This window comes from Cucumis melo, chromosome 2 (genome assembly GCF_025177605.1).
Source record: "Cucumis melo cultivar AY chromosome 2, USDA_Cmelo_AY_1.0, whole genome shotgun sequence".
Lineage (NCBI taxonomy): Eukaryota > Viridiplantae > Streptophyta > Magnoliopsida > Cucurbitales > Cucurbitaceae > Cucumis > Cucumis melo.
Genome location: NC_066858.1, coordinates 12,736,607 through 12,752,253, shown reverse-complemented (window position 1 = coordinate 12,752,253; position 15,647 = coordinate 12,736,607). Strand labels below are relative to the sequence as shown.

The window sequence follows — 15,647 nt, the reverse complement described above, 5'->3', positions numbered from 1 at the left end:
CTTTATACATCATCTGCGTAAAAAAGAAAAGAAGAAAGGCAGATTTTTTTTCTCAATATTCTTTGTACACAATCTTTGAATTTTGGTTACTCTAATTTCAATGTCTAACCAAATTTTTCAAGATTTTTTATACATCTGTTTAAAAAAGAAAAAAAAAGACATACAATGCAGCAAGAAAGACATGTTTAAAAAAACATAGGAAAACAACTAGATAAAAAGAAATAGATTTGGTTACCCAAATCTAAAAAAAGAAATCGCATACAGACAAAAAAAAAAAAAAAAAAACAAAATAGAGAGAGAGGAGAAAAGGATGGAAGGGCACGCAAGTAAATATTTGAATAATTTGTTATATTTTGGCAAGTTTTCCTTTTATTTACTGAAAGCATTTAAACACAAAATAATATATGGTTCTTATAAAAAATTAAAAAAAGAAATTACTGTCCTCAAGACATTTATTTTTAATAATGTATTTTTAAAAAATACTGTAAAAAATATGGTAGAAGGTAAATGACAAAAAAAATTAGGCAAAATCGTGTAGTCGCTACACGACTTTGCTTGGAAGTCGTAGATATATATACTAAATATCTTAAAAGGACGTGAGGTGCACGATATATTAAATATTAATATATATATAAATTAAATAATATGAAGAAAAAAAAATGGAGTCACGCATTAAAGTCGTAGACTCCATCTACGATCTAAGCACATCACACGACTTTGCCTATTGTCATTTGCCTTCTACCCTATTTTTAACTATATTTTCAAAAAATATATTATTAACAAAAAATTCCTATCCTCATTTGGAATCCTAAATTTTAAATGAAACACAAAGCTGATAGGGAAGACCGGAAAATCATAAACCCAAAAACCCTTAAAACTTTTCGTCTTCATCCATTTCCCTCTCCCACTCATTCATCTCTACTCTCCCAAATGCTACCATTCTTCATTTCCTTTCTCTGCTCCTAAATCCCAAAACACCATTCTGATGGACCTCATCTCTGTTTCTCTCCCATCACCCAACAAATCCCACTCTCAATTCTTATCCCCTTATTTCTCTACTCCTTTCAGAACCAGGTACCCAATCCGCCCTCGCAGATGCAACTTCATATTCACCAGCAAACGCCTCAATTTCGTCTCAAATGGGTATCGGCTACAACTTCTTGGCTTCCCTACAGGGTCCAGAAGCTCGAAGGCTTTACAACAACGTGGAGTAGCTGACAAATCGATTTTCGAGGACTTTAGTGTTTCAAATTTCGTTAGTTTGTCTATACATGATAACAAGAATGATGAGTCTATGCTCAATTTTATTGCCAAGCCAGTTGTGTATACATTGTTCTGTATTGCTGTTGGATTTGTTCCTTTTAGGACAGTTAAAGCTCCTGCAATTGCAGCTCAAGTAGTTGCGGACAGGGTTTTGAACAAGAAAACCAATGAGGAGGAGGTTGAATCGAACTTGAGGGGTCATAAGTACTCAGACTACACGAGGCAGCTGCTCAAGGCGGTGTCAGGTGTATCGAGGAGTATAGAAGAGGCTAGAAAGGGTAATTGCAGTTTAGAAGAGGTGGAGATGGCACTGAAGGCAGTGAAGTTGAAGAAAGTGAAGTTGCAAGAAGGAATTTTGAACGAGCTTTATAGACAACTGAGGGATCTAAAGAGGGAGAAAGCGGGTTTGGAAATGAGATTGGGGGAGATTGTTGATGAGGTGGTGAAAGCTAAGTGGGCGTATGACAGCTTGGTGGAGAATGGATCTAGAGGTGGGGAGGCCAGGGAGAGGATGGCCGGGTTGGAGCAGATAGTGAGAAAGTTGGAGGTGGAGTATAATGAGAGATGGGAGAGTGTAGGGGAGATTGGGGATAAAATTTTGAGGAGAGAGACCGAAGCATTGAGTTTTGGGGTGAGGGAGCTATGCTTCATTGAGCGGGAATGTGACCAACTGGTGAAGAGATTTACCCGGGAAATGAAAGCCAGAGGGAAGGATACTAACGGGTACGACCACAAACTTTACTTTATGTGATGTTTGTCCCTCTAATACTTTCAAAGAACTCATGTGTTGGAAGTGTGTTGTAACTTTTACTGGTTACTTACTTACGCAGATCTCGTAAACAAAAACATGTCCTGGAGCAAATCCCTTCATATCTTTAGCCTACTTACTAGATATTCTACCTTAATTTCTTATTGTGGTGTTTTCTTCCTTATCATGATAGCCTTCTGCCGCATTGCAGAATGAGTTGACCATTAATTTTTTTTTCTGTATATTTTCAGTTTTTCTTATGAATTACAATGCTGATAGTGAATGAATATTTAAGATTGGATTTTGAAATAATCATATAGGCATGTGGGTTGGGACTTTTTGGATAAAGTTCTCTAGAAGAAACATTTTAGCTTCAAATGTGGGACGTGGGAGTGGGACATTGTTTGATGCTTTGAATCTTCCTATCTTGATTTCTGGTGACTATAGGGGAATATAATCAAATTAGAGATTCTTTTAAATGCTGTTTCTTATTAAAAGAAAAAAAAGGAAAAAAAAAAAAAGAAAAGAAAAAAGGAAAAAAAGAAAAAAAAAAGAAAAGAAAAAAGGAAAAAAAGAAAAAAAAAGAAAAAGAAGGAAGAAAAAGAATTTGATTAAAAGGAAAAAAATTGCAACGGAACAACAGCACCATTTTAGTATGAATGATCTGCTCTCGTGCTGGCAATAAGTTATGGTTAAAGATTCTCCATTTCGCATTATGTTCATTATAATTGATAACATCCCAACTTTGTGTCTTTTATTAAAAAAAGTTGATAACTTCCCAAGTTGTTCTCGACAAGGCAAGGGGCTGGCCTGAAAGATTGGATATTGCAAACAGAAAATGTAGCAACTTGGTGCACTTTGAACAAGGAATTTAAGGATTGCTCCATTCAGGATTTATGCTTAAATTGGTTGGCTTTCATCTCACAACCTAAATAGTATGTGCTGTGTACTCTGTCCTATCTCAGAAGGCCAAGATTCTCAAGCTTGTTGAAGTTTTTCGCTGAGGGCCTCCTATTTTTACTTTCTTTTGTTCTCCATTGGTGTTTTATTTTAGGTCTTGTTTCGGAACTGTGTAATCCTTTTCATTCTTTAGCTCTAGCCTCGCTTTTGCCTTACTTGGTTTTTACTCTGTTTTATTAGGAGTTTCTATGTAATACTTGATGTACTATCCTAGTTGAGATATCTGGGTGCACCTCCTAATCCTTTTCTTCGGCTTCTTTATTTTTCCTCATTGTATAATTCTGTTGTACTTTGAGTTTTAATTAATAAAGAAGCTTGTCTCCTTATGAAAAAATAATAATATAAAAAACTTTTAGAGGGCTTGGAGTGAGATCTGGTCCTCATCCTTGTAAGATTTCATACTTCTTTTGTGGGTCTCAACGTGTAAAAAGCTTCTTATAATTAACCGTTGGGTCTTTATGTTTGATTGGAGTCCTTTGTTAGGTTAATTGGGCTCTGCGGGGTTCATTTGATCTCAATGAAAATCTGGTTTATTATAAAAAATGTTAACAAAGCTGGTCTTGAGTGGAATCCTGTCTCATTATCGTTTTATGCTTAGGATTCTTGATTTGATTAAAGCTCAATATAAAAGAATCAAAAGATCATGAGCGACTTTTTGTGAACGTTAGTGTGTCAAAAGCAACAGAGAAAGGTGGTCTGGGATAGTAATATTTGGTGGCAAAAATTTAACACTTTTCAACTGCAAAAATTCTAAGAAAAATTTGCATACAGGGGAAAAATTTTAGGAAAAAAATTGCATCAGAATTTTTTTTTTGAATTGACAATGCTCCTTTGCTTTGTAAATGCTTTATATATGAGCAATATGTGACTGTATATACCACTGAACATTTCCATGACTTTTAACCGTCTAACATGCTATCATTGTATGATAATATGGGCTTTTGTCTTATTGATCCTTGTCACATGATTTCGTCTTCTTTTTTGAAGTTTGTGTTACTTGTGTTTCCCTTTGATGCAACTCTTTTGACATAAAAATAAAAGACTTAAAATTTTATTACCAGTTTTTGCTTCTTTCTTGCAGAATGCCAAAACAAGTTCTCACAAAGCTGTCTAAAGATTATATTAAAAAAGAATTGGAAAATACGCAAAGAAAAAGGTTGGAGCAGAGTATTCTTCCAACTGTTGTGGATGGTGTCAGTCTGGGAAATTTTTTAGATCAAGAAGCAGTTGATTTTGCTCGACGTATAAGTGAAGGTCTTAATGATTCTAGGAGGCTGCAGCAGGACATGGAGGCTCGTATTAGAAAGAACATGAAGAAGTTAGGTGATGAAAAACGTTTTGTTGTTAACACTCCGGAGGATGAGGTGGTGAAGGGTTTTCCAGAAGTTGAGTTGAAGTGGATGTTTGGCCAAAAGGAAGTTGTGGTTCCTAAAGCTATTAGTCTCCAGTTATTCCATGGCTGGAAGAAGTGGCGTGAAGAAGCTAAGGCAGATTTGAAAAGAAACCTTTTAGAAAATGTGGAATTTGGTAAAACATATGTGGCCCAAAGACAGGTACTATTCAATCATTTACTTAATGGATGTGTTTAGGATCTTTGTATTTCAAAATAGAATTTTATATTGTCATTATTATTCTGGAAAATATTTTATTCAAACTTAGCTACCTTTAACATTTATGGTAAACTACCCCTGATAATAATAATAAATGTAAAAAGGTAAGTTCTCTCTCCCTTTCTCTCTTTCCTCTCTTCTCCTCCCTCCTTCCCTTCAACTTCATTGCCGGGCGATTACCCTCTCAGGTAGACACTGCTACATGTTGACTTGTACTTTGGCAATAGCCTAGCAACCATTCTTACTTCACAAAGATGGAAGTAAAAAGCTGCAAAATCGACAACTTTTTTTTCTGCATTTGGCTTGAAGATGAAGCTTTTTACATAGAAGATGTCGAAGATAATATTACTCTGTCATTACCAATCTTTCAACTTAGATGGTTCATTGAAATGGTGAAAGAATTGAATAAGAAATCTGAAGAAGATTATTTCTTTAAGAAAGAAAAAGTTGAGCGTGGAATGGTCAAAACTTCCAAATTCAGAACCAAAAGTGGGTGGGTTCTGAGATGCATTGCATGACCTCGTACGGGAGGGAGATCATTTATTCATATTCCCATCGGTGAAGATAAATAGGGGTGGAAAAGTTTCGGAAAAATGTTGGTAGACTTCAAGGACAACCATGACTACAAAATCTGGTTCTCTTCCCAAATCATGTTCAACACCATTATGAAGCAGCCGAACAAAAGTATGAAAGGAAGCTATACGGAGATAGGAAAATCAAAAGAGACATCCAAGAACTCTTTCTTCGAAACCACAAAACAGAGTACAAGAAAATATTGGGTGATTCAGAATCCGGTAGTTTTCAGAGCTGATTTTTATAATCTTTGGGTTGCTTCAAAACTTTTTGAATTTGATAGTTGGGTAAAAATTAATGAAGCATTAAAACTCTTTTTCGACTCAAAAGTTATCATCAATCCATTATTTGCAGACAATGCTTTGATTGAATTGAAATGGGTCCTTTGAAGGAGTTCATTGAAAATCCAGGCAAATGGCAAAATTTTGGTGCCTTTCATTTAAAGTTTGAAAAGTGGAACAATTTGATCCATGGAAGATCATTATATTCGAAAGGCTATGGAGGGTACATTACAATAAAAAATCTATCACTTGATTATTGGTGTAATAAAACTCTTGAAGTGTTTGGAACTCATTTTGGAGGTTTAGAAAATATTGTAGCTGAAAGTATCAACTTCATTAATGCCTCAGAAGCCAAGATTCAAGTGAAGGAGAATCTATGTGGTTTGATTCTGGCAACCATTGAGATATCTGATGAAAGAAGAGAGAACATTTTTTTGAATTTTGGGGATATTTCTGCATTCATTCCACCCAGCAAAGTACAAGGTGATTTATTTATTTATGATTTTTCTAATCCTCTAGATATTGTCAGATTAAACCAAGTTACGAAGGATGAAGGTTTTGAAGAAGATTCATACAGCTCCGATTTTGACTCTCCTTCCTTCAAACTCCATTCCACGGACGCAAAGGAACCCTTATAAGTTGTTTGAAATACTGTTCAAACATCATCATCAGAGGCCATCAACAACTTGCCGGAATTGCAAAGCAACGTCAGATTATGGGGAATTTCTTCAACCTCTGGCTAATGGCAGTTCCGTTAGAAAAGAAATGGTAGAAGACAAACGAAAGTCAGATTATGGCTAATCGGTCGCCTTTTCTTTAGATGGATGTTTAGTTTGTTTAATCTTTTTATTTGTATTTCTTTGTACTTTGTTTTGCTTTTGGACATTACTCCTTTGTTTTGGGCTTTAGTTTGGTTGGATATGATGAGGGTGATATGGGGGTTGTCAACCTAGTTGAGATGTCCAGATGCACTTCTTAATCCATGATTTACATGCTCATTGTATAATTCTCTTGTACTATGAGCTTTTGTATCATTGTTATTATATTAAAGAGGCTGTCTTCTTTAAAAAAAACATTTATGGTTAACTTTTTTTTCTTGATAAGATTGCAAGTAAGCTGCTATATTCTAATTGCAGGAACGTATTCTTCTTGATCGAGATAGAGTTGTGGCAAATACTTGGTACAATGAAGAAAAGAAACGGTGGGAAATTGATCCAGTGGCTGTTCCATATGCTGTGTCAAAGAGGCTAGTAGATCATGCCCGAATACGGCATGATTGGGCTGCCATGTATGTTACACTAAAAGGGGACGACAAGGAATTTTACTTGGATATTAAGGCAATCCACAGATACATTATGATCTTTATTTGTTACTTATTTTTATTTAATTCTAATCCCGCTATCTTCTTCAGGAATTTGAAATGATGTTTGAAGATTTTGGAGGTTTTGATGGGCTATATATGAAAATGCTTGCCTGTGGCATACCATCTACTGTTCACCTGATGTGGATCCCATTCTCGGAATTGGACATCTATCAACAGTTCTCCCTGAGCTTAAGGATATCTCAGAGTTGCTTGAATGCATTGTGGAAGACTAAAGTTGTTTCGTCTTGGAGAAGTTGGGTTTTCGAGAAGATGAAAATTATGAATGAAGACTTCATGGCAATGATTGTATTTCCAACTGTGGATTTTTTACTCCCATATTCGGTATTAGATATTTCATTGTAATTGTTGGTAACTATTTGTTATTTAAGAATTTTTTTTTTGTTTTATGTTTCCAACTATTGTTATTATTCTATGACAGATAAGACTCCAGTTAGGGATGGCATGGCCAGAGGAAATAGATCAAACTGTTGATTCTACATGGTACTTGAAATATCAATCTGAGGCAGAATTGGGTTTGAGATCTAGAAAAAGTGATGACTTCACGTGGTTTCTTTGGTTTATGATTAGAAGTGCTATATATGGATATATATGGTTTCATATCTTCTCCTTTATGAGGAAAAAAATACCAAGGATTCTTGGTTATGGTCCAGTTCGTAGGAATCCAAATGTGCGGATGTTGGGAAGAGTGGTAACTTACTACTTCTTATTGACTGTTAGTTATTGATATGCTGATGATGTGGACATGATGTTGGTTAAGGCAACATGTGGAGCTGTAAATTTTCTTTCTGTTGTCTTTTTCATCAAAATGATGCATAGCATGGTGCCAATATCTCTTGCCACTATCTTTTATTAAAAGTGGTAAAGAAAATAGACAGTGGGTTACGTGGAAACCCGAGTATCAAGAGAAAAACCACGATCTGACTTTGTTATTAATTTCTTATATTAACAAAAGATACAAGGGAAAAAATAAATAGACAACATGCTTTTGAAAAAAGGAAAGGAATTCAGGTGAATTCTTCCTTAGGCCAAGCCCAGTTCTAACACTCCTCAAGTTGGGACGTAATTATCATTGAGACCCAGCTTGCTAACACATGAGTCAAAGCTCTGTCTGAGAAGTCCCTTGGTGAGAACATTAGCAATCTATTAGGCTTGAGGGGATGTAAGGAATGCATATGCTATCATTGTCCAGTCTTTCTTTAATGAAGTGTCAATCAATCTCCGCATGTTTAGTTCTATCATGCTGAACTAGATTATTGGCAATGCTAATAGCTGCCTTATTATCAAAATAATTTCATTGGCACCTCACACTCCTGATGAAGGTCAAATAAAACTTTTGATGGAGCCAAATTTCCTCACATAACTCCAAACTTATAGCCCTATACTTAGCTTCAACACTGCTTTTGGCTGTTACCCCTTGCTTCTCATTCCTCTAGGTTACAAGATTGCCCCATACAAAGGTACAGTAACTAGAGGTGGATTTTCTGTCAATGACGGTTCTTGCCCAATCATAATCAGTTTACACCTTAATAGCTCTCTTGTCGGTCTTCATGAACATCAACCCTTTACTATGAGGTGTTTTTAAGTAGCTCAAGATTCTGTTAACTGCCTTCATGTGTTCCTTATAAGAAGCCTGCATGAACTGGCTAACGACACTCACAATATAAGAGATATCTGGTCGAGTATGTGACGTAAACCAACTTTCCCACTAGGCACTGATATTTTTCTGAACTTTATCATATAAATTTCCTATTTTATAGTTGAATTCAATAAGAGTTTCAAAAGGACGAAATCCTAGTATACCTGTCTCTGTCAGCAAATCAAGGTATACTTCCTTTGAGATATGAAGATAACTTTTTTTGATCTAGCTACCTCCATCCCGAGGAAATATTTTAGATTTTCCAAGTTTTTAATTTTAAACTCATCACCCATCCTCTTTTTCAGTTGGATGATCTCAGCAGTATCATCCCTAGATAAAACACCGTCATCAACATAAACAATCAACGCGATGATCTTCTCTCCTTAGAAACTTTTGTAAACAAAGTGTGATCAGAGTGCTCCTGATTGTACTCTTGAGACCTGACAAAGGTAGTAAACCTATCAAACCATGCTCTCGGTGATAGTTTTAGTCCATACAAGAATTTTTGAAGTTTGTAAACTCGATGATCAAATTGGGTTTCAAACCCTGGTGGGGGCTCATATAGGCTTCCTTGTCCTAGTCTCCATTCAAGAACACATTCTTAACATCTAGTTGATATAGAGGCTGATCTTTATTCACAACAATAGATAATAGGACTTTAATGGTATTTAGTTTTGCAGCTGGGGAAAAGGTTTCAAAGTAATCGATACTATAGGTCTGAGTAAACTCTTTTGTGACTAACTTGGTCTTCTGTCTATCAAGAGTTTCATTTGCATTGTATTTGAGTATGAACACCCATTTACATCCCACAGTTTTATGTCCCTTGGGGAGAGTACAGATCTCCTAAGTCTTATTCTTTTCAAGAGTTCTCATCTCTTCCATAATTACTGTTTTCCACTTAGGGCATTCTAAAGCAATGTGGATATCTTTAGGTATTATGGTAGAGTCAAGGCTGGCTGTGAAGACTCTGAACTATGGGGACTGACTCTCATAGGAAACATAGTTACAAAAGGGGTGTTTTGTGCAGGAACTGATACATTTCCTCAGCACAATAGGAATGTCAAGAGAAGGATCACACTCATATAGATTACCTGAATGATTCTGTTCAGCCTCATTACCATTGACCTCAGTTTAATCAACATTGTCTTTTTCTCCCATATCTTCAAGAACAACAATAATAGACCTGTCATTTTCGCTCATTTTACTGTCAACACATGAATCAATAGGACTAGTCATACCTTGATCTTGTGGCAGTTTTGAGTCTTGGACCGGAGTCGGCTGATCAGTAGGGGACTTTATTTCCTTTATGAGATTCCTCCTATAGTAGGTTCTCAGTTCTACAGGGAACTTGGTTTGTAAGTAGGACCATGGGATGGCTAATGGGAAAGAAAGGCCGATCCTCATGAAAGGTGACATCCATAGTGACAAAGTGTTTACGAGAAGGAGGATGAGAACATTTATAGCCCCGTTGATGAAGAGGATACCCAACAAACACACACGCTTGAGCCCGAGGCGTGAATTTGGTTTGGTAAGGGACAAAGCTATGAACATAGGCTGTAAACTCAAACACACGAAAGAAAACTTTAGAAGTGAAAGGGGTAGAGGGATATGATTCCTTGAGACAATCTAAGGGAGTCTGGAGGTGGACACAAGAAGACATTCTATTGATGAGATAGGCTGCAATAAGAACATCTCCTCACAGATAAGAAGGAAGGGAAATAGACAACATAAGGAAACAGGCTACTTTTAGAATATGACAGTTTTTGTGCTTGATAGCCCTATTTTGTTGGGGGTTCACACGAGCTCTAGTGAATAATCCCTTTGGAGGACAGAAACTCATTGAGGGTATGGTTTTTAAACTCACGACTATTATCACTTCGAAGAATTGCAATTTTTGTATTGAGCTACGTTTTTACGGGGTGATAAAAGTTATGGAACACAAAGCAGACCTTAGATTTATCAGTGATAAGGAAGACCCAGGTAAGATGGGTAGGATCATCGATAAAGGTCATAAACCACCGTTTTCCAAAGGAGGTAGTGACCTTTGAGACCCCAAACATCGCTATGGATAAGGGTGAACGATTGAGTTGGCTTATATGGCTGTGATGGAAAGGAAACCAATGTTGTTTGGCCTGAATATGCACATCACAAAATAAACAGGAGACATCAACTTTAGAGAAGAGACGAGGAAATAAATACTTCTATATATTAAAAATTTGGGTGACCCAACCAAAAATGCCTCCACGTACAATATTATTTAGAAATATTAAAATATGAAGATACCAAACAAGTTCTAGGATTACTACTAGTGAGGTATCATCGTCAAGGAGGTAGAGTCCCCTGCTATGTCGGGTAGTGCTAATCATCCTCCTTGAGCTCAAGTCTTGAATAGAAACAGAATCAGGTAATAAAGTAGCTTTACAATTCAACTCATGAGTGATCTTGCTTATAGATAGAAAATTATAGGAAATCGTAGACATGTGCAATACATTATGGAGAGATAGCACCTTAAAGGGAAAGATTTACCCCTTCCCAGCAATTCGAGCTAAAGAACCATTTGGCTTTTCTGATTTTTTCATTACCAACACACGTAATATAAGAAACAAAATTCTCAAAGGCATATCTGACTAAGAAATGGCTCCTAGGTGGAGGGTGGATTGGGACCAGTCTAGTTTACGTAGGGGGTGGTCGAGAGGTTCCAACAAACTCACCCATATAAGCACACCTTGAATTCTGTTTATCATTTGAGAAACGTTTCTTAACTCCAGGAGGACGACTATGAAGTTTCCAGCACTGTTCCTTAGTGTGCCACTATTTCTTACAATGCTCACTGTTAGGGATCAGTTTCACATTGTTCTTCTCACTATCATGGGTAGAGGATCTAGTACTAAAGGCAGCGGAGTCAGTAGTAAGAGTAGTCAAAACACTTATGGCACTTATACGGTCTTCTTCAAGACGGGCTTCATAACACACTTCCATTAAGAAGGAAAGGGGTGTCTAGCCCCATATATGACCACAAACAGTGTCGAACTTGAGGTTGAGACCTGCAAGGAAGTCATAAATCGTATTAGCTTCTTCGAGTCTTATTGTATGCCATCATTTAGTGTACCCATATTGTCTCTTTGAACAGGTCTAATGCCAGAGTAGGGAAATTTTATCGAAGTAGGAAGTAACATCTACAGTTCCTTGCTTGCAATCATGGATTTGTTTCCTCAATGTATACAGACGAGAGGCGTTCTGACGTTTCAAATAGAATTTCTGAGTAGTGTCCCATAGATCCTTCCCAGTTGTTGCATAAAACAGAGGCTTGCCAATTTGTGGTTCCATACTATTAATCAACATGGATCGAATAAGAGAGTCCTCTCTTCTCCAGAAGCGTTTTTGGGCATCACCGGGTGGGGGGCGAAGAGTCTCCCCTGTCGGAAAACTGAAATGGTGATGTCCTCAAGAAACATTCTGACCGTTTGAGACTAGGAAAAATAGTTTTGGCCATTCAAATTTTCTCTTGGAAAGACACCTGTAAATGGTGCTAGAGAACTAGTTATATACTTTGAGGACAAAGTAGGAAATAAAGTTACTGGGTTCTTGGAATACATCGGCAAGTTGGTTGGTTCGGATTGTGTCAAAGATTCACCAGCGTCAAACCCTAATTGATTATGGAGTTGATCAATCTCGGTACCATAGAAGGGCTGCTGTTGTAAAAGATCAAAATGCAACCATGTGTGAAAAGAGGGCAATGTGTGAAATGAGGGAAGTGGCGGTGGGTGCATGTGCAGCTATCGAAGAGGGTGCTACGGCTGGATAGAGGACCACGGTTGGGAGTAGGCTGGCTGAACTGCGGAGACGATGGACAGCAGAGCGTGGGGGTACGCACTTGGCAGTGATGGCACATGGGCGGACAAATGTGGCACGTGTGGCTCTTTCCCTCCACTAGGCTGTGCGACTGACTTCGAGGGTGGGTCCATTGTGATAACCGACGACTTTTGAAGCTGTTGGAGCAACTTTTCTATGGTGGCTGTCTCGTCTGTCTTTGTTTGGGTTTCATCAACAACCTTGTCTAGGGTTTGTCTTTATCCCGCTCTGATACCATATTAAAAGCTATAAAGAAAATAGACACAAAATTACGTGGAAATCTGAGTACCCGGAGAAAAACCACGATTTGACTTTCTTATTAATTTCTCATATTAATAAAAGATACAAGGGGAAAATAGACAGACAACATTTTATGTTAATAAACGAAAAAAAATTAGGGTGAATCCTTCCCACTATTTCTAACATTTTTAAATGCTTATGTTCTATGAGAAGTATCATGATTGGTTTGATGACACTTTGTTTGAGAATGCACTGGAGACCAGGAATCCTGCCATTATATCTTTTATGTTAAGTATATTGATATCCTTCCCTTTAAGGGCTTGGATATTTGGGTCATACCCTGCTATGTTGAACAGTACCATACTTTTTTGACCACTTGTCAAACATTTTCACTTTATGACTGTTTTGACTTTAACCATTTTCTGGCTATTAACAAGTTCTCTTTCATGGATTTTATTGGTGCTGTGCATCCTGGACCACAACTTAATGGGTATATGCACTACAATCCAAGTTTATAAATTTTGTGTGATTAACCTTTATAGTCTCAGAGCTGGTTGTACTGAATGACCTTTCAAATATTTCCTGAGAGTTGTACCGCAAAAAGTTGCTATTTGCAATTGAAAATCTCAGTCAAAAACTCTAATTCGGTGCTATTGTGCAGAAATCTTATCTTAAACGTAGGATGAGGAAAATCAAACTTAAGAAGCGAGCTGGTGTTGATCCAATTACACATGCATTTGATAGAATGAAGGTTAGAGCCAAATGCTAGAGTTTCTACTGTTTTTCTTCTGATAATTAACTGCTTAAATATACTTATGATCAGCGTGTGGTTTGCAGAGGGTCAAAAATCCACCAATACCTTTGAAAGATTTTGCTAGTATTGAGTCAATGAGAGAGGAGATCAATGAAGTTGTGGCATTTCTACAAAATCCTCGTGCTTTCCAAGAAATGGGTGCACGTGCCCCTCGGGTATGTTAAACTGATGGTAGATAGGCTGCTCTTTAAACTCCTCTCGGACATATTTCCCTTCTATTTTTCTACCTCAACAGTTTTATTTTTCATATTTTTATTTTTTAATAGTTGAATTTGACAGAATAATGTTTTGGTGGTCAACATTACTGGACAACGGTCTTACTCATTTGATTACAGTGTTGTTTGGTGCCTTCTGTGAGTTGTGGTGTGGCCATTACGAAGACCAAAACCGTCAAATGTTTAGAGAGGATTTCCTCCCCATTCTTCAGTCTTTTCTTTTCAAGGGAAAACAAACAGAACTTTTCATGAAAAGTTACAAAAATAACATCTGAAACAGGGTCCCCTACATCCAATTTAATAATCAAAGAAGCAGAAAACTAGCAACCCACACAAACCAACAACTCAAACTCAAATATTTGTTGTGTCCTATTTTTCTTCATTAAAGCCCCTTTATTTAATAGGGCTCTCTTTTGTGTGCTTGGTTTTTTCCTCCAATGAAATTGAGCTTCAAAAAAAAAAAAAAAAGAAAAAACAAAAAAAAAAAAAAAAAAGAAAGAAAAGAAAATAAGAAATCAAACTGAAATACACAGAAAAGAACTTCGACTAGGAAAAATTTCAGGAGGAAGAATTATTTCAAAAATATTTAAGCTGCACTCTGTTTAATAAAATAATTCTATCTAGCTTTTTCTTGGTGTTCTCGAAGTCTTATGCTAATTATTCCATGGAGGAGTAATGCGAGTAGGGCTGGGACTATGAACATAAGCAGTGCAACCAAATAATTAATTGGTAAGTCCGAGAACAGCTGAAGGTTTGAAAGGTAAGTTCTCTCCCTCCTCTCTCCTCTCTCTCTCTGCCGGAAAAACCTTGTTTCGGATGGAATAATTCAAATCAAGTGCAGATGGTCTTTTCACACGCTTTGGAGACGAAAAGGCAGCACCAGAAAAGAGATAAAATCAGTTCTCGAAGATTGAAAAGACAGTCAGCCTACCTTTTAATGCTGCAACAGAAGGTTTGTCAAGCTCTCCCCACTCAGATTCTCTCCAACTTAATATAGCAGCCGGCAGCCATGTTGTAGAAGAATTAAATGTGAGGCCAGCTGTACAGCCCCAGTTCTTTAATTTTGATGAACCCAAGTCAGACAGCTGTAGCAAAAAGGCAGTAGGGTCCACTTTTAATGACTCTAATTTTATTATTTCGGCAGTTGAAGAGGTATTTTGTGAAATATCAAATGAGGGGAATAAAGAAAAAAGGACTCACTTCAATAACTCTTTAAGGAATAACGAAATGTGCCCAGGGGTCAAGTTTCTTCAGATTTCGGTTTTTCTAACCGTTTCAAGAATGCCAAAGGTAATAAAGCCTCTCATGTTCCAAAAATGTTTAAGCATTATATCTGCAAACAAACCTCCTTCAACAATGTGTGGACTGCCCTTCTAAAATCTGAATTTAATGGGGTTTGTGACCTTAAAAAAATCCCTCTTTGAACTCTCTTCGGAACCTCCTCAGCAAGCACTCTGTTTTTGCCAATAACCCGGATCTTCTGGAAGTGTACAGCTCTAAAATTCAGGTTTCGGAATGCTTCATCAGGTCATTAAATGTTGATTCTTCTTCAAAGTGTCTCAATTTTCCACCCACCATCTCTGATTCAAAGGCATATTTTCTGCGAGGCTCCCCATGCAAAGTTGTTTTTTCTCTAAAAACCAGCTTAAATTTTCCTCTCCAATCAACGTTAGTAGTGAAGATTCAGTTGATTCCAGCAATGAGGTTGACCTTAAACTAGACTTAGAAATTGAAAGGACGGACCTAAATGCTTTGTTCATTGATGAAGATTTTCCCTCTAATAAAATTCCAATGGATTTGCCTAAAGATTTGGTATCTATAGTCAGTGATGGTGGTCTTATTCTGACATAATTTAGAAGTGCAGCCACCTTTTCCTTCTCCCAGCCATTATGAAGATTGTCTTCTGGAGCACTAGGGGTTTTGAATGATTCCTCTAAACGTGCAACACTCAAAAAGTTTATAAAAAATTGTAGTCTGGATGTAGTCATGATTCAAGAGTCTAAGAAGGATACCTTGAACTCGATTTTCATAAAATCACTGTGGAGTTCTAAGAATATTGGCTGGGATTTTG

The 15,647-nt window shown here is 37.0% G+C and overlaps 1 protein-coding gene across 1 annotated transcript in view; it reads left to right on the top strand.

Annotated features, from left to right (window-relative positions):
- Positions 1-814: 814 nt before the first annotated feature.
- LOC103487285 (probable inactive ATP-dependent zinc metalloprotease FTSHI 5, chloroplastic) overlaps positions 815-15,647 on the top strand; it is a 48,214-nt gene continuing 33,381 nt past the window's right edge. Inside the window, exons 1-7 of the mRNA XM_008445553.3 lie at positions 815-1,986; positions 4,053-4,524; positions 6,572-6,772; positions 6,847-7,140; positions 7,238-7,507; positions 13,209-13,298; positions 13,385-13,516. Of these exons, the coding sequence (XP_008443775.1) occupies positions 986-1,986; positions 4,053-4,524; positions 6,572-6,772; positions 6,847-7,140; positions 7,238-7,507; positions 13,209-13,298; positions 13,385-13,516 (2,460 nt within the window). The 5' untranslated portion in view covers positions 815-985. The remainder of the gene's footprint in view (positions 1,987-4,052; positions 4,525-6,571; positions 6,773-6,846; positions 7,141-7,237; positions 7,508-13,208; positions 13,299-13,384; positions 13,517-15,647) is intronic.